We start from the raw sequence: 12,532 nt of genomic DNA, 5'->3' as shown, positions 1-12,532 counted from the left end.
TGCTGCTGTCCGTTTGCTCCGTGTCCTTGCCTGGGGCATTCGTGTTGCTGCTGCTGTCCGCTTGATTCGTGTCCTTGCTTGGATCCTCTTTGTCCTTGGTCGGATCCTCCTTGTCCTTGGTCGGATCTTCCTTGTCCTTGGTCGGATCTTCCTTGTCCTTGGTCGGATCTTCCTTGTCCTTGGCCGGATCCTCCTTGTCCTTGGCCGGATCCTCCTTGTCCTTGGCCGGATCCTCCTTGTCCTTGGCCGGGTCCTCCTTGTCCTTGTCTTCAGGTTCCTTGTCACCGGCATCTGCCTCAGGTTCGCCCTTGAGCTTTTTCAAGCTGTGCCTTTACCTGCGTCTGAGTTGCCGCCACCTTGGTCAGACTCTTTTGCGTGGCCGAGATTTGCGATTCGAGAAGCGTCGCCTCCAGCTGCTTGAGCTTCAACACATCACGGCGGTCGAGTTTTCCCAGCTTGAGGGGGGGCGCACTGTCCGGGTTCGCCTTCAAGGCCTTGAGCGCCTCCAGGTCCTTCTGGACCTTGTCGGCTACCTTGTCGATCTTGACGACAATCTTCTCCGGTTCGATGTAGACGTTGTTGGCAGACGACGCCTCCTTCACGGCCGCGTCAAACTTGGTCTTGTAGTCCTCTGCCATCTTTTCGTCGGCGGCCAGCTCGGCCGACTTGAGACTTGCTCGCGCCGTGTTGTACTGGCGGAACGTGTCCAAGTTGTTCTCGATAAACAGCCAGTCGTTGTTCTTGATGGTGTACTCGACCGTCTGCCGCGCAATGGCTTGCATGCTCTTCAGCGCAGCCGAGGCTTTGGCGCTGGCCGCCTCCACGTCTTGGACAGAGGCAGCCCTCTCGGCCTCGGCAACGGCGGCTTCCGAATCCTTGACGAGTTGCTCTGCCGGCTCTTTGATCTTGAGCAGCTCCGTCTCAGCCGGGGCATACTTTTCGCCGACAACATTGGCCCACTTGCTGTAGTCAACTTTGTGCGTAGGCAACTCCAGCTGCTTCTCTGGGTCCTCACAGTTGACCACGATATCTAAGCCACCACCCTTGGAGTTGAGCAAATCATTGGGGATCATCATTTGAAGCGTCTCTTTGCCCACTAGATCGACAACAGCCATCCGAATAGTCTTGGCGGGATTGAGAGACAGTCCCTTGAGGTAGTTCTCAGGGCGCGGCTTCAATGGAGTAGTCCACCAGTCTGGCCTAGGAATCCAGGCCTTGGGTATCTTGTCAAACGCCTCGGCATTGGCGAGGATAACACAGTTCCTGTTGAAAGCGCCTCTGGTTAGTCCGTTTTCCTTGAGTGGGGGTATAGAAAGCATTACTTTGAGGGTTGATCTTTTCCTCCCTCCCATGAACCCAGTTCATCAGAGGTATAAACTCCCTGTCCAAGTTGGAGGCCACCTCTGCCATCGGAAGGGGTAAGTGTATTTCCGGCCTTTTTGTATAGCTCAGCTTCATCCTATAATCCCACACTGTTAGAACATGATGCTATAGAGTAGAGAGAATGAAAGGGAGAAGCTACCGGTATCGTTGAACCCTTGTTGTCAATATTCTGGCAAAGGACCTCGGCCATGAAGCGTATTATGCGTCCAACTCAACGTACATCTCAGTGCATTCATACTTGAAATCGTATCAACGATGCAACTATGGCTAGCTGGATAGGCCATGCCATCCTCATGCAAGACAGTATAAATATAAATACAAGCCATCCAGTCTCTCCGAGAGAAGACATCCGACTCAACAGAACCATCACCTCCAGTATACAGACTGATTTCCACCCCTGCATCCTCAGCACGAAATTTTGTCAAGATGACCAAGTTGTCCAATATTTTTGCCACGCTTTTGCTCGTGTCCAAGGCCATTGCTCAGAATGGCAGTGGTTCCCCTGTTAGTGAAACATCCATCGCCATATTCTTTCCCTACACGCATCGCACGCAAAAAAGCTAACATGAAAACATCATTGACCAGGACAGCGATGCGCCAGCCAGCGGAGGTAGCAACAAGGACATTGAAGCCTCGTGCTCCACGCCAGAGTGCTTCGAGGGCAAGACGCTGACCTACTACATTGTATACTCTGCCGAGTGTACCGGCCGGGACCGCCACCCGGAAGAGGTGTGCCTGGGATCCGACGCCTGGTGCAGCCACGGCAACCGCAAGACGCTCTACGGCTCTGCAGAAAAGTGCCTGGCGCTCCGTCCCAAGCCGGCGGCCAAGGCCCCGTGGCAGCCCAAGGGCGGCGCCGATTGCGGCGGCGCCGAGACGGAAAAGTGTCTCGGCACCAACGCCGCGTGCAGCAATATTGAAAACGAGGTCCTCGTGGCCGAGGCCGTCAGCTTTGACCTCGACGTGTTTGAGAAGCTCTGCCTCGATCAGCGGGCCAAGCAAGGCGACAGCAGCCCTCCGGAGCAGGGCGCCGCCGGCTCGCCGCCCGCGGGAGACGCGAAGCCTCCGCCGACCGAGGGCAGCGCCGAGGCGCCCGCGCAGCCGCCTTTGCGCTGCCCGACTCCGAGGGCTGCTCCGCGCCCGGCGCGGACGAGGAGCCGTGCCTCGGCAGCGTCGCGTGGTGCGAGAAGCACGGCGAGGGCGGCAAGAACGCCTGTCTCCTGGCCCGCGGCCTCGACCTCGCGGCCTTTGAGGCCGCCTTCCGCAAGGGCGTCGTCGCGCCCGTCAAGGAGGGCATCCTCACCTGGGCCCAAAACGTCACGCGCAACGCCGCCTTTCGGGAGATTCTGCTCAACTCGACCGCCGAGGCGGCGCAAAAGACGATTGCGACGGATCTGTCGGGGTACATGGACACGGTCAAGGCTTCCCTGGAGAAGCAGGCGCTCGAGGGCCTGCGCAAAGGACTTGAAAAGTATGCAGGACAGAAGCTTTTCTAGGCTGAGGGGCGAGATGGGAGGATTGCGGCTTGTGAGAAGGCTAGTCGTTGCTGAGGGGAGCTTGAAGATGACATCCGTCTAGGTACGGGCGAGAATAGTAGCGCGCTCGTCAGGGCCATTTTCTTGCTAAATTCAATATGAACTCGTCCTTCACGTAGCTTCTCTGTTCGTTCTACTTCAATTTCTTTCAGAGTACGATTAGTACGTTGTGAATTCTTATTGCTATTTATTGTGTCAGTCTGGTGGCATGCTGACTTTGTCTGGCTCGAACGGAGTCGGCGGTTTTCCTGATCCCTCCAGGAGTACGGGCGTCACTTCAAGGCCATCGTCAACATGAAAATTCATTTCATCTCAAAGCAACACGAGACTTTCTTCCAAATCTGGGTGAATTGAATGCATGTATTCTACAATGGCAACTTCGGCGTGGACGCACATCTCGACTCGTTGAATAGCTTTGTTGTCCGCTCAGACCCAGGTCTCTCTCAGCTTCACACGGGGCAGCGAACAGCAAAAGTGCTTCGCTATTCACTGACCTAAAGGCAGGGTGTCATTGTTCTCACTCTGGTGTTTCTATTCGGTGTCCATCCCTCTACTTGCTCCAGCATTTCGCGAAGAAGCAGGTGTCGAAAGTAGGAATGCAGCAAGCAAGCTCTTCAGCTACATCAATCACATTTCCACGCCGCGTAGCCTCGACTTTGCCCGTCTGTATTCACATTCACTTCTGTGGATATTAATTCGTCTGTTTCTTTTTATGTCGTCATTCGCCCATCCTGTCTGTGGGTAGTGTTGCCACGCTGCCGGAACGGAAGCGAGGACCTCGGCCAGGGTATCGAACAGGGCGTAGAGTAGAGTCTGGTGATTGATCCATTATTTAATTGTACATTTTATCTGCTGTTGGTGGTATCAGCTGCGTTACCATTTTTGCTCCTCTTCGCAAAACAAAAAGCAATCAAACGCCGTCCCGGCAACCGCAAGTCGTCGCTCTGGTTGCGTTTGAAGGTAGCTTTTTCCATCATTCCAAATCCGTGGCCAAAACAAACGATATAAGAACATACACGCGTCTAAAGTGATACACCCCACCTCCTCTTTGTTTCTATCGCAATCTAGTCAAACACTCTGCGTCCAGTCCCAAATTACAGCTTCTTGACGAGCTCGATCCACTTGGCGGTGGAGAAGGACTTGGGGCGCTCAATGGGGGAGCCGACAGCGCGGTCAATGATGAGCTGGGGAAGGACACCAATGGCGCGAGAGACACCAAAGAGGACGGTGTAGTAGTTGGACTCGGTGAGGCCGTAGTGCTGGAGAAGGACACCGGAGTGGGCGTCGACGTTGGGGAATGGGTTCTTGGTCTTGCCATGCTCGGTCAGGACACCGGGGGCAATCTTGTAGACCTGGCTGACAAGCTGGAACATAGGGTCGTTAGGCATGTTGGCCTGGGCAAACTCGCGCTGGGCCATGTAACGGGGGTCAGTCTTGCGGAGGACGGCGTGGCCGTAGCCAGGGACGACGCGGCCGGCCTTGAGAGTGTCCCAGAGGTACTTGGTGATGTTGGCGTCGGAAAGATCGTCGCCAATGGACTTCTTCATCTCGGAGAGCCAGTTGAGAACCTCCTGGTTGGCGAGGCCATGGAGGGGACCGGCCAGACCGTTGAGACCAGCGGCGAGGGAGAGGAAGGGGGAGCTGAGAGCGGAGCCAACCAGGTGGGTGGTGTGGGCAGAGACGTTGCCACCCTCGTGGTCGGTGTGGATGGTCAAGTAAAGACGCATCAGCTCAACAAAGTCGGCGTTGTTGCCAAAGCCGAGCTGGTTGGCAAAGTTGAACGAGTAGTCCTTATCCTTCTGGATGGGAGCGACCTTGCCGCCCTTGAAGACATTCTGGTAGATGCGCGAAGCAATGTTGGGGAGCTTGGCAATGAGGTCCATCGAGTCCTCAAAGGTGTAGGTCCAGTACTCCTTCTTGTTGATGCCCTTAGCGTAGGCCTTGGCGAAGCTCGAGGTCTGCTCGAGGGCAGTGACGGCGAGGGAGAACTGGGCCATGGGGTGGAGGTCGGTAGGGCAGTGGTCGATGAGCTCCTCGACGAACTTGGGGATGTCGGAGCGGGCGGCCCATTCGGCAGAGAGGTCGCGGACCTGCTGCTCGGTGGGAACCTCACCGGTCAGGAGGAGCCAGAAGAGACCTGCGGAAGGCTGGGTCAGTTGCGCGTCACGTCAATTGGCGTCGGTGTTGGGATTCTTACCCTCAGGAAGAGGCTCCTTGCCACCAGGAGCCTTGGGGAGAAGCTCCTGGCACTCGGGGATAGTCTTGCCACGGAAACGAATACCCTCCTCGGAGTCGAGGACGGAGCCCTCCCAGACGAGGGCCTTGATGCCACGGGCACCGCCATAGACCTGGTCGAGGGTGACCTTGTCGACAACCTTGGAACCGTGCTCACTGTGTTATTTGGAAAACATGTCAGTATTGGATCGCGACTCGGACAGGGCGGAAAGCGGGTGACGAACGCGCGAAGGGTCTTGATCTCGTCAATCTTCTCGGGGAGCAGCTCGGCGAAGCGCTCCTTGAGAGTCTGGTAAAAGCGCCCACGTTAGCAAAAAAGCGCAAAGCGAGAGCGAGGTACGCATCGCGGGAGGAGAACGAACCTGAGTCTTGGCAGAGTAGCAGCGGACCGAGTTGAAGGCGGCAGCGCGGGCTCCGAAAGCAGGAGCACGCAGCGAGGCCTTCAGGGCAGAGTTGCTGAGACGGGTGACGGAAGCCATTGCGAGCCAGGAATGAATTGGTTCAGAGAGAAGACTGATTCAGGGCAAGGATGGAGAAAAGTAGGGGAAAGAAAAGAAGAGGTAAGATGGGATGGGTAAGAAGGGGGTTAAAAAAAGCGCAGAGTAGGAAAAAAAAGGACGGAGTACAGTAAGAAGGCCCTGGTCTGGGTCGGGTCGGCTTAATGTTAGTGTCGCGGCCAGCTGCTAAAAAAATGGATGGGTTCAGCGCCGGGCCGGGGGATGTGGCTTTTGGTTTTTGGTGGGCTGCAGCGCTGCAGCATCTCAGGAGTGAATAAAGCGCAATTGATACTGTTAAAATGACTACTAAGGTACCTGTTACAGCTTGCTCGAGAACAATAATGAATAATGTCGCACAGTCACGCAAACTCGGGTGTCCTCTGGCTCCAATGCGTAGCACTCTACCCAGCGTTACTACTACTGGATAATAGTACCCTTACTTCCTCCGCCACAAGCTGAAGCCTCCAGGATGATCCACTGCTGAAGCAAACTACGAGAGAGCTCAAGGCAATTCCGAGCAGCTTTGCGTGGCTGTTCGGTGATCGTTTGCGCAAGAGCACATACTCCGTTGTTCGAGGCCCGCTGTAACTTTTGCGTGCGGCTCTGCCGGGCTGGAAGCCAGCGCTTGCGACAGCGGACAACCCGCCTGTGGCGCTCCAAAAATACGTCATTTGCGACGCAAATTTTGACACGAAAAAGCCCGTCCGTCAGGTACAGATACGCTGGAACGGTAACTACGCTGGTGCCTGCGCCCTCAATTTGTTGACAGCCACAGACAAATCTCCCAACGCAATTCAGACCTCGCCCAACACTCGCGCTTCCTTCATCTCGAGGCTCTCCTGCCAGACACCTGGTAAGGCTCCCTGCATCTCATTTCTAGACACTTCCGAATTACAGTAGGTACCTACCCGTTGATGTAACCACCCCGTTGATGTAACCACCCCGTTGATGCCCAGCACTACACCAACTGTCCAATCGCTCCCCTAGATTAGTACGTACCTGAGTTCTTCAGGTACTCTAGGTACTTTAGTACTTGGCGCTCGCCTAGTCCCCCGATTTTTTATCGCGCCTGCTCACCACTGTTCCAGCACAACAAAAACTGAGACGTGACTTTCGTGAAGCGCTCTTCGGAGTCTTATCTCTATCCTTGTCCCGCAACAACTGTTCGAGTAACTACCCCGTAATACTACCCATAATACTCCGTAATATTACCTGTATTACGAGATGGGCTTGCTCTCAGTTATTCATGCCGCAGCAGTTGCTCTGTAGCTCCAAAACACATAGAGATTCATCTGCGCGGGGTCCAAAATATAGTATAACAGTAGCCCCCATCTGCCGAGAAAAGTTTCGTAGACAACAAATTCCTTTCTACCTACCTACCAACCTACATACTTAGGTACCTACCTACTCATTGCTCGCCTCTAGTAAACTATCTCTTGCTACCAAAATACCTTAGCGCCATGCCTTTGTTTGACCGTGGTGCCGCCCTGCAAATTTGATTATGTGGGCTCCCGTGGTACAAGTGCCGCATTACATAAGCAACCCGTGGCGCCGTGCCTTTGATCTGACCAGCCCCCTTGGTCTGGCCACTGCAAAATTCCTCCTTCATCAACCTTCTCGCCACCATCACCGGCAATCTTTTCCATCGACAACACTCCTCGTACATCAGCTTCCTTCGTCTTTTCAAGTAGCGGCCGTGCTATTCCGCCCGTCTGCCTCTTCGTATTGACCTGCGACGCGTCTTAAGCCATATTTTCATCTGCTCATTGCTCACAGGCGATAATAGCCAGCCACGTCAGTGACTGCACCACATTTGCCCCTGCGCCGCCCTAGTAAAAAGGACTGCTGCGCTGCGCACCCATCGGTTGCAATATCAAGTCTTGTGCTGCATTTCGACCGTCACGTACTGTCGGGGTTTATTTCTTCTCCTCTCCTAGTATCGTACTTGAAGACAGACCGAACTCGCCTCGTCGTACCAGTATCCGCGCCTCCTTGTAGGACATTTCACCGTTTGTTTCTTTGGGCCACCACCTCTAGATCTCTTCCGACGAGTCAGCTTTCTTCGCAAGTTGCTTGCTCCTTTCGGTCTCTTTTCCTCTGGCTCTGTTTGCCGCATAAGCGCGCACTTGTGCTTCTCTCGACTATCACCACTTAGGGGAACGTGACAGCCACAACACCACAGCATCATGGCTTCAGCAGTAACAGATCTCGAGACTGGCCTCCAGGCCATGCTCAACCTCAAGCCTCCCGGCGTTTCCGGCTCTCGCATCACAAGTTTGACTTCGCTTTGCGTCGCCAATATTCAGGTTAGACTCGCTCAAAATCACCGCTCTTGCGCTTCTCATTCTAACAATCCATCCCAACAGTCTGAATCCGTCCTTATTCAAAAAATCTACACCCACTTCAAAAAGACTCCGGGAACCCATAAGCTTGGTGTTCTCTACGTCGTAGACTCAGTAACCCGAAAATGGCTCGAGCAGGCCAAGGCACAAGGCCAGCCCATTAACAGTTCTGCTTCTGATGGCACATATGCTGCTGGAGTGCACCGAGTAACCGAACTGATGCCCGTATTGATGAATGATATTACTCAATCCGCCCCTGAAGACCAAAAGGTACGCATATTACTTGACAGCCGACGCTGCTTCTGTTGTCGTTGCATCTGCTTCTGCGCCATGCGACGTAGAATCAACACAACAGGACACCAGCCTCAGCACTATGCTTATTTGTTTGCAATAATGAAACTCACCATCATCTTGCCGTGTAGGAGAAAATTAAGAAATTGCTCGATATTTGGGAAAAGGGTCAGACATTTCCCACCTCCATGCTTGCATCCTTCCGACAGGGCCTTAGCTCGCCTTCCCAAGCCAGTACGTTACAATTCTCTTCACAATGCACGCTGCCATATTATGGCAGCGTAATGCATTCGCTATCCAGCTCCCATCTAACCATCTCTCGGCAGAAACCTCTACAACTCCTCCTGGTAGCCCACCTCCAAACGTGTTGGCGTCGCTGCAGGGTCGCCAGCCAACATCTACCGCCGCTCCTGCTTCTACAACCGCCAATGGCTCTTCCATTCTCGAGGCTCTTGCCAACATCGCCCGTCAAAATACCACATCTAGCGCCGCTCCTAGTAATGGCAACCTGCCTGTTCCAGCCGCATCGTATAGCATGCCGGCCTCTGCCTTGCCGCAACCCGTGTCTTCTTCGCAGGCGCCCTCGTCTTATTCTGCTGCTTCACAGCCAGTAAATATGCCCTTTAGTCTGGCTCAGATGCTGGGACAGAATGTACCGGCCCAGGGAATGCCCGCAAATACCGTCCCCCAGATGCCAGCCGCCCCTGGCGTAGCGCCTGGTGGCATGGATCCCAACACTCAGCAGCAGATTATGCTCATCAAGCTTCTAGCTGATCAAGGTGTTCCTTTTGATAAGATACCTGCCCTGATCCAGAGTATGACTGGCGGAGCTGCTGTTGGCCAGCCTACTCCTGCTCCTGCTCCTGCTCCCGCTGTTCAAGGCTCTTTTCCTGTCCAGCCGGCCTGGGGAGCACCCTCCAATGGCCCATCGCGTGAGGATCCTCGCAATCGCGCGTATGGCGATGGCGGCAGATCTCCTAATAGATTTCACAACGGTCGATCTCGCTCCAGGTCACCCGACCGATGGGGTCAGCGCGGCTCTCCGCGTGGAGGACGTGACTTTGGCGGCCGTAATAGCCCCCCTCGGGGTCGTCACGAAGACAGAGATCGCAACGCCCGTAGAGGGAATGATTTCCGCCAGCGCAGCCCTCCAGGTGGTCGTCGTGGCAGGTCTCCATCGTCAAGCGGCGAACTGCCCCACGTTGACAGATGGATCGAATTTGATCAAAGCCTTCTTCCTAACTCGATCCGCGTTCTTAGCCGAACCCTTTTCGTTGGAGGTGTAACGTAAGTTGGACCAATGTCCCGCATACAAACCTTGATGACCTAACACATATCACAGTTGCCCCGAGCCCGAGCTGCGCGCTATCTTCGGTCGCTACGGCACCGTTCAGACTTGCATTGTCAACAAGGACAAGAGGCACGCCTTCGTCAAGATGCTGACTCGCAAGGATGCCGAGAGCGCTAAAACCAACATGGAAGACAACAGACACCTGGACATTCCACTTCGCGTAAGTTACCATTGATGCCTTGACACCCATTTTACTCCATACTGACTTGAAGCAGACGCGTTGGGGAGTCGGCTTCGGCCCCAGAGATTGCAGTGACTACGCTACTGGCGTCAGCATCATCCCGATCCCTAAGCTGACCGAGGCTGATCGCAAGTGGATGTTGACGGCGCCTTACGGCGGCAGTGGCGGCCGACCCATTGAGGCCGGTCTCTGTGTCGAGGAGCCGGACATTGAAATCGGTGCCGGCGTCTCGTCCAAAGCCATCAGCCGCCGTATGCAGACTGACAAGGGCGGTCAAAATGGCCCCAAGTCGACCCGGCAGCGTGATGACGACTGGTCCCAGGACGACAATGGTAGCCACGGGCGCGGTGGGCGCGGCAGCAGCGACCGAGGCACCGGAGCCAACCATGGTCAGGGTGGCCAGATGCCCGGATTTCCGTTTGGAGTTGGCACGCTACCGAACGGCATGCCCAATTTTCCCCAAGGCTTCCAGTTCCCACAGTAAAAGTCCTTGCGGCCAGGCCCGGTACTTTGCCTTGCCAGGTGAAGAGCTGAGTAGAAACAAAGGGTGCGCTGTTTTTGTACCCTTGAAGATACCCCAGGTAAAAGGAAAATGGGAGAAGGCGTACATGGAGGATGGGATTAACGCAAATCAGCGTGTATTTAAACTCAGCATGTGGCTCATAGCATGCGGCGTCCGGAATATGGGATTTCTCTTTTTTTGGAACGTGCTCTACTCGGGGTGGGATTAGTCAATGCTTTCGATGTGTTTTTATTTACTTTGGTATAGGGAAACTTGAAAATGTTTTTAAATACAATTTATCCAGTGAGACTACGCTTCTTTTCTACTCGAATCGACAACCTCGAAGACGTGCCCATATGAAAAGAAAATGTGCACGTGAAGTTGTCTTTTTTGGTATGGGAAGCTTTCTATCTACTACAATCAATGTTATCAGAGCTGTCTTTTATATTTGTGGCTACAGTATAAGCAACTTGTCGATGTGAAATGTAATGGCATCTGGGAGCGGGAGTGAGGCTTGATGGAATCGTGTAGCGCATGTTGCGGCTTGAGTCTTTCTTGTAGCACGGTAGCCAACCTTGTTTTTGGAGTCCGTGGCTCAAAAAGGTCAAACCTGTCTGCGAGGGAGTATGCGACCTCTCTGCCTCAACATGGAGTTGTGGGCGTGAGAGTCCTCGTTCGTGTCGTGGACATGGCGATGGGAGCTTACCCTATACCGTTGAAGCGTTCGTCGGCTACCACCATCTTGGGTTGTTTGCCTCCTGACCTTGTTCGGTACTTCTTTGTGCATCGAGTACGGACGTGGGGTTGGTTTGTACAAGAGCGACGTGCTTTCTACGTAGTTTGGGGGTACAAGGTTCATCGGCATTGGGGGCGGAGGTTTTGTTGGCGTGTAGATTGAACCGCGCTATTGCATCGTGATGTGTCGAGCGTCTTAAATGACACGCGGCACTCAATGTGTCCATGATTCTGTCTAGACCACGTGCCAGAATCGGCAGAAAGGGGCGAATGGCCAAAACTTACATCATAAAAGGTGTCCCGGACGCCAATGACGCCGTGATGCTGCAGGCCAACTTCATGTTGACGCCCGACTAAGACGCCGCCATGCCATCTTTTGGCTCGGGTGGCAATGCTCGTAGCGTAGGTTATGCAAAGACGAACAACGTCCGTCCCAGTGAGTTATGATAGCCGAGGACTACCCCAAAAAAAATAAAAAAATAAAATAACCACGGGACATGCCTCAGGGCGTCATGACTCTTTCTCTGGTGCGCCAGCGTGTGTGCCTCTCTCGCCCCAGGAATATTCAGAGAAACTTGATAGTGACGTCAAGCACGCCACTGGCACACACACGCCGTCTAAAACAGACGGTCGGCGCCATCGCGCAAGCCACTCAATTATTGATCCTATCCGCGAATGCCGAGAGCCTGATTCCTCATACAGTGTACCCGGGGAGGCGAAAATAACAATTTGGCCTTTTTTGCCTTCAGTCAAGCCGGGCGAAATGGCTGGCTAGTGGCCGCACGCCGTCAAAAGCTGGGGCGGCGGCGTGAGGAAGCGGCGCCTTCCGAACATATTCAGGGTTTTGCACAAGTACGTCCATGACCCAGTTGCCAGGGCACACATTGACTTGTTGCATCGACCTCGTTGCGCTCGCCACTTTTCCTGCGATGCGGGTTGGCCCTGGCCCTGTTCCCCAATCGCCGACTGTTTGATAGTCCCAGCCCTAACTACTCGAACAAATGTTTGATCGCCAGAGAACGGGTGCCCGTGGTAACCACATGGACTCTTGGCGTCAACGGTCGAGAGTTTAAAAAAAGAAGGTCGATTTGTCAATGCGACAGGTTTGCATGACTTCCTGTCGCAACGTGCTAGGAGAGTTCTGAGTGGCCGCGCATGGGCACGTTTCGGCTGAAGGAGCCGCATTATCTGTGTCAAGGACATTTGTGATCGGGGGGGGGGGGGGGCACGGCCCAAGCGCATAAAACAAGACTTGCCATCGTAGGGTACACAATGCACGTCTATTTCTTCCCCGTGTTTCGAAACCGGGGACCTGGACTGCTAGTTCAACTCATAGTCCACGTTGTTGTGCAGAATCTAGTGGCCAGTGTCCACAATCTTGCTTCACCCTTTGTCATTTCACAAACGGCGAAAAAAGAAAGGAAAAAAAGGCCTCAGAACCGGCCAAACAAACTCCGTGGAGACGTGAAAAGCTAGTTGT

At 54.1% G+C, this 12,532-nt stretch overlaps 5 protein-coding genes across 5 annotated transcripts in view; 3 read left to right on the top strand and 2 right to left on the bottom strand.

The window, feature by feature from the left end:
- Positions 1-1,319, bottom strand: part of CCM_08878 (uncharacterized protein) — a gene marked incomplete at both ends in the record, with an annotated part of 1,823 nt that extends 504 nt beyond the window's left edge. The window contains one exon of the mRNA XM_006674014.1: positions 336-1,319. Within this exon, the coding sequence (XP_006674077.1) occupies positions 336-1,319 (984 nt within the window). The remainder of the gene's footprint in view (positions 1-335) is intronic.
- Positions 1,320-1,809: 490 nt separating this feature from the next.
- CCM_08877 (uncharacterized protein) lies at positions 1,810-2,879 on the top strand (the record flags this gene model as incomplete). The annotated part of the gene is made up of 3 exons (XM_006674013.1): positions 1,810-1,887; positions 1,969-2,346; positions 2,397-2,879. The coding sequence occupies 3 exons, from the start codon at positions 1,810-1,812 to the stop codon at positions 2,877-2,879; spliced, it is 939 nt and encodes a 312-aa protein (XP_006674076.1).
- Positions 2,880-4,012: 1,133 nt separating this feature from the next.
- CCM_08876 (Citrate synthase) lies at positions 4,013-5,632 on the bottom strand (the record flags this gene model as incomplete). Its single annotated transcript, XM_006674012.1, has 4 exons — positions 4,013-5,055; positions 5,116-5,309; positions 5,378-5,442; positions 5,516-5,632. 4 exons carry the CDS (start codon positions 5,630-5,632, stop codon positions 4,013-4,015), a joined length of 1,419 nt encoding a protein of 472 aa, XP_006674075.1.
- A 2,204-nt stretch (positions 5,633-7,836) lies between these two features.
- CCM_08875 (RNA binding protein Nrd1, putative) lies at positions 7,837-10,299 on the top strand (the record flags this gene model as incomplete). Its single annotated transcript, XM_006674011.1, has 5 exons — positions 7,837-7,956; positions 8,017-8,262; positions 8,585-9,570; positions 9,626-9,794; positions 9,850-10,299. 5 exons carry the CDS (start codon positions 7,837-7,839, stop codon positions 10,297-10,299), a joined length of 1,971 nt encoding a protein of 656 aa, XP_006674074.1.
- Positions 10,300-11,418: 1,119 nt separating this feature from the next.
- CCM_08874 (uncharacterized protein) lies at positions 11,419-12,026 on the top strand (the record flags this gene model as incomplete). The annotated part of the gene is made up of 4 exons (XM_006674010.1): positions 11,419-11,488; positions 11,559-11,755; positions 11,828-11,860; positions 11,922-12,026. 4 exons carry the CDS (start codon positions 11,419-11,421, stop codon positions 12,024-12,026), a joined length of 405 nt encoding a protein of 134 aa, XP_006674073.1.
- Between the last annotated feature and the right edge of the window lie 506 nt (positions 12,027-12,532).

The sequence above is a fragment of the Cordyceps militaris genome (assembly GCF_000225605.1).
Source record: "Cordyceps militaris CM01 unplaced genomic scaffold CCM_S00007, whole genome shotgun sequence".
Classification (NCBI taxonomy): Eukaryota; Fungi; Ascomycota; class Sordariomycetes; order Hypocreales; family Cordycipitaceae; genus Cordyceps; species Cordyceps militaris.
Note: the sequence above shows the minus strand (reverse complement) of the source record. Positions and strands in the feature narration are given on the sequence as shown.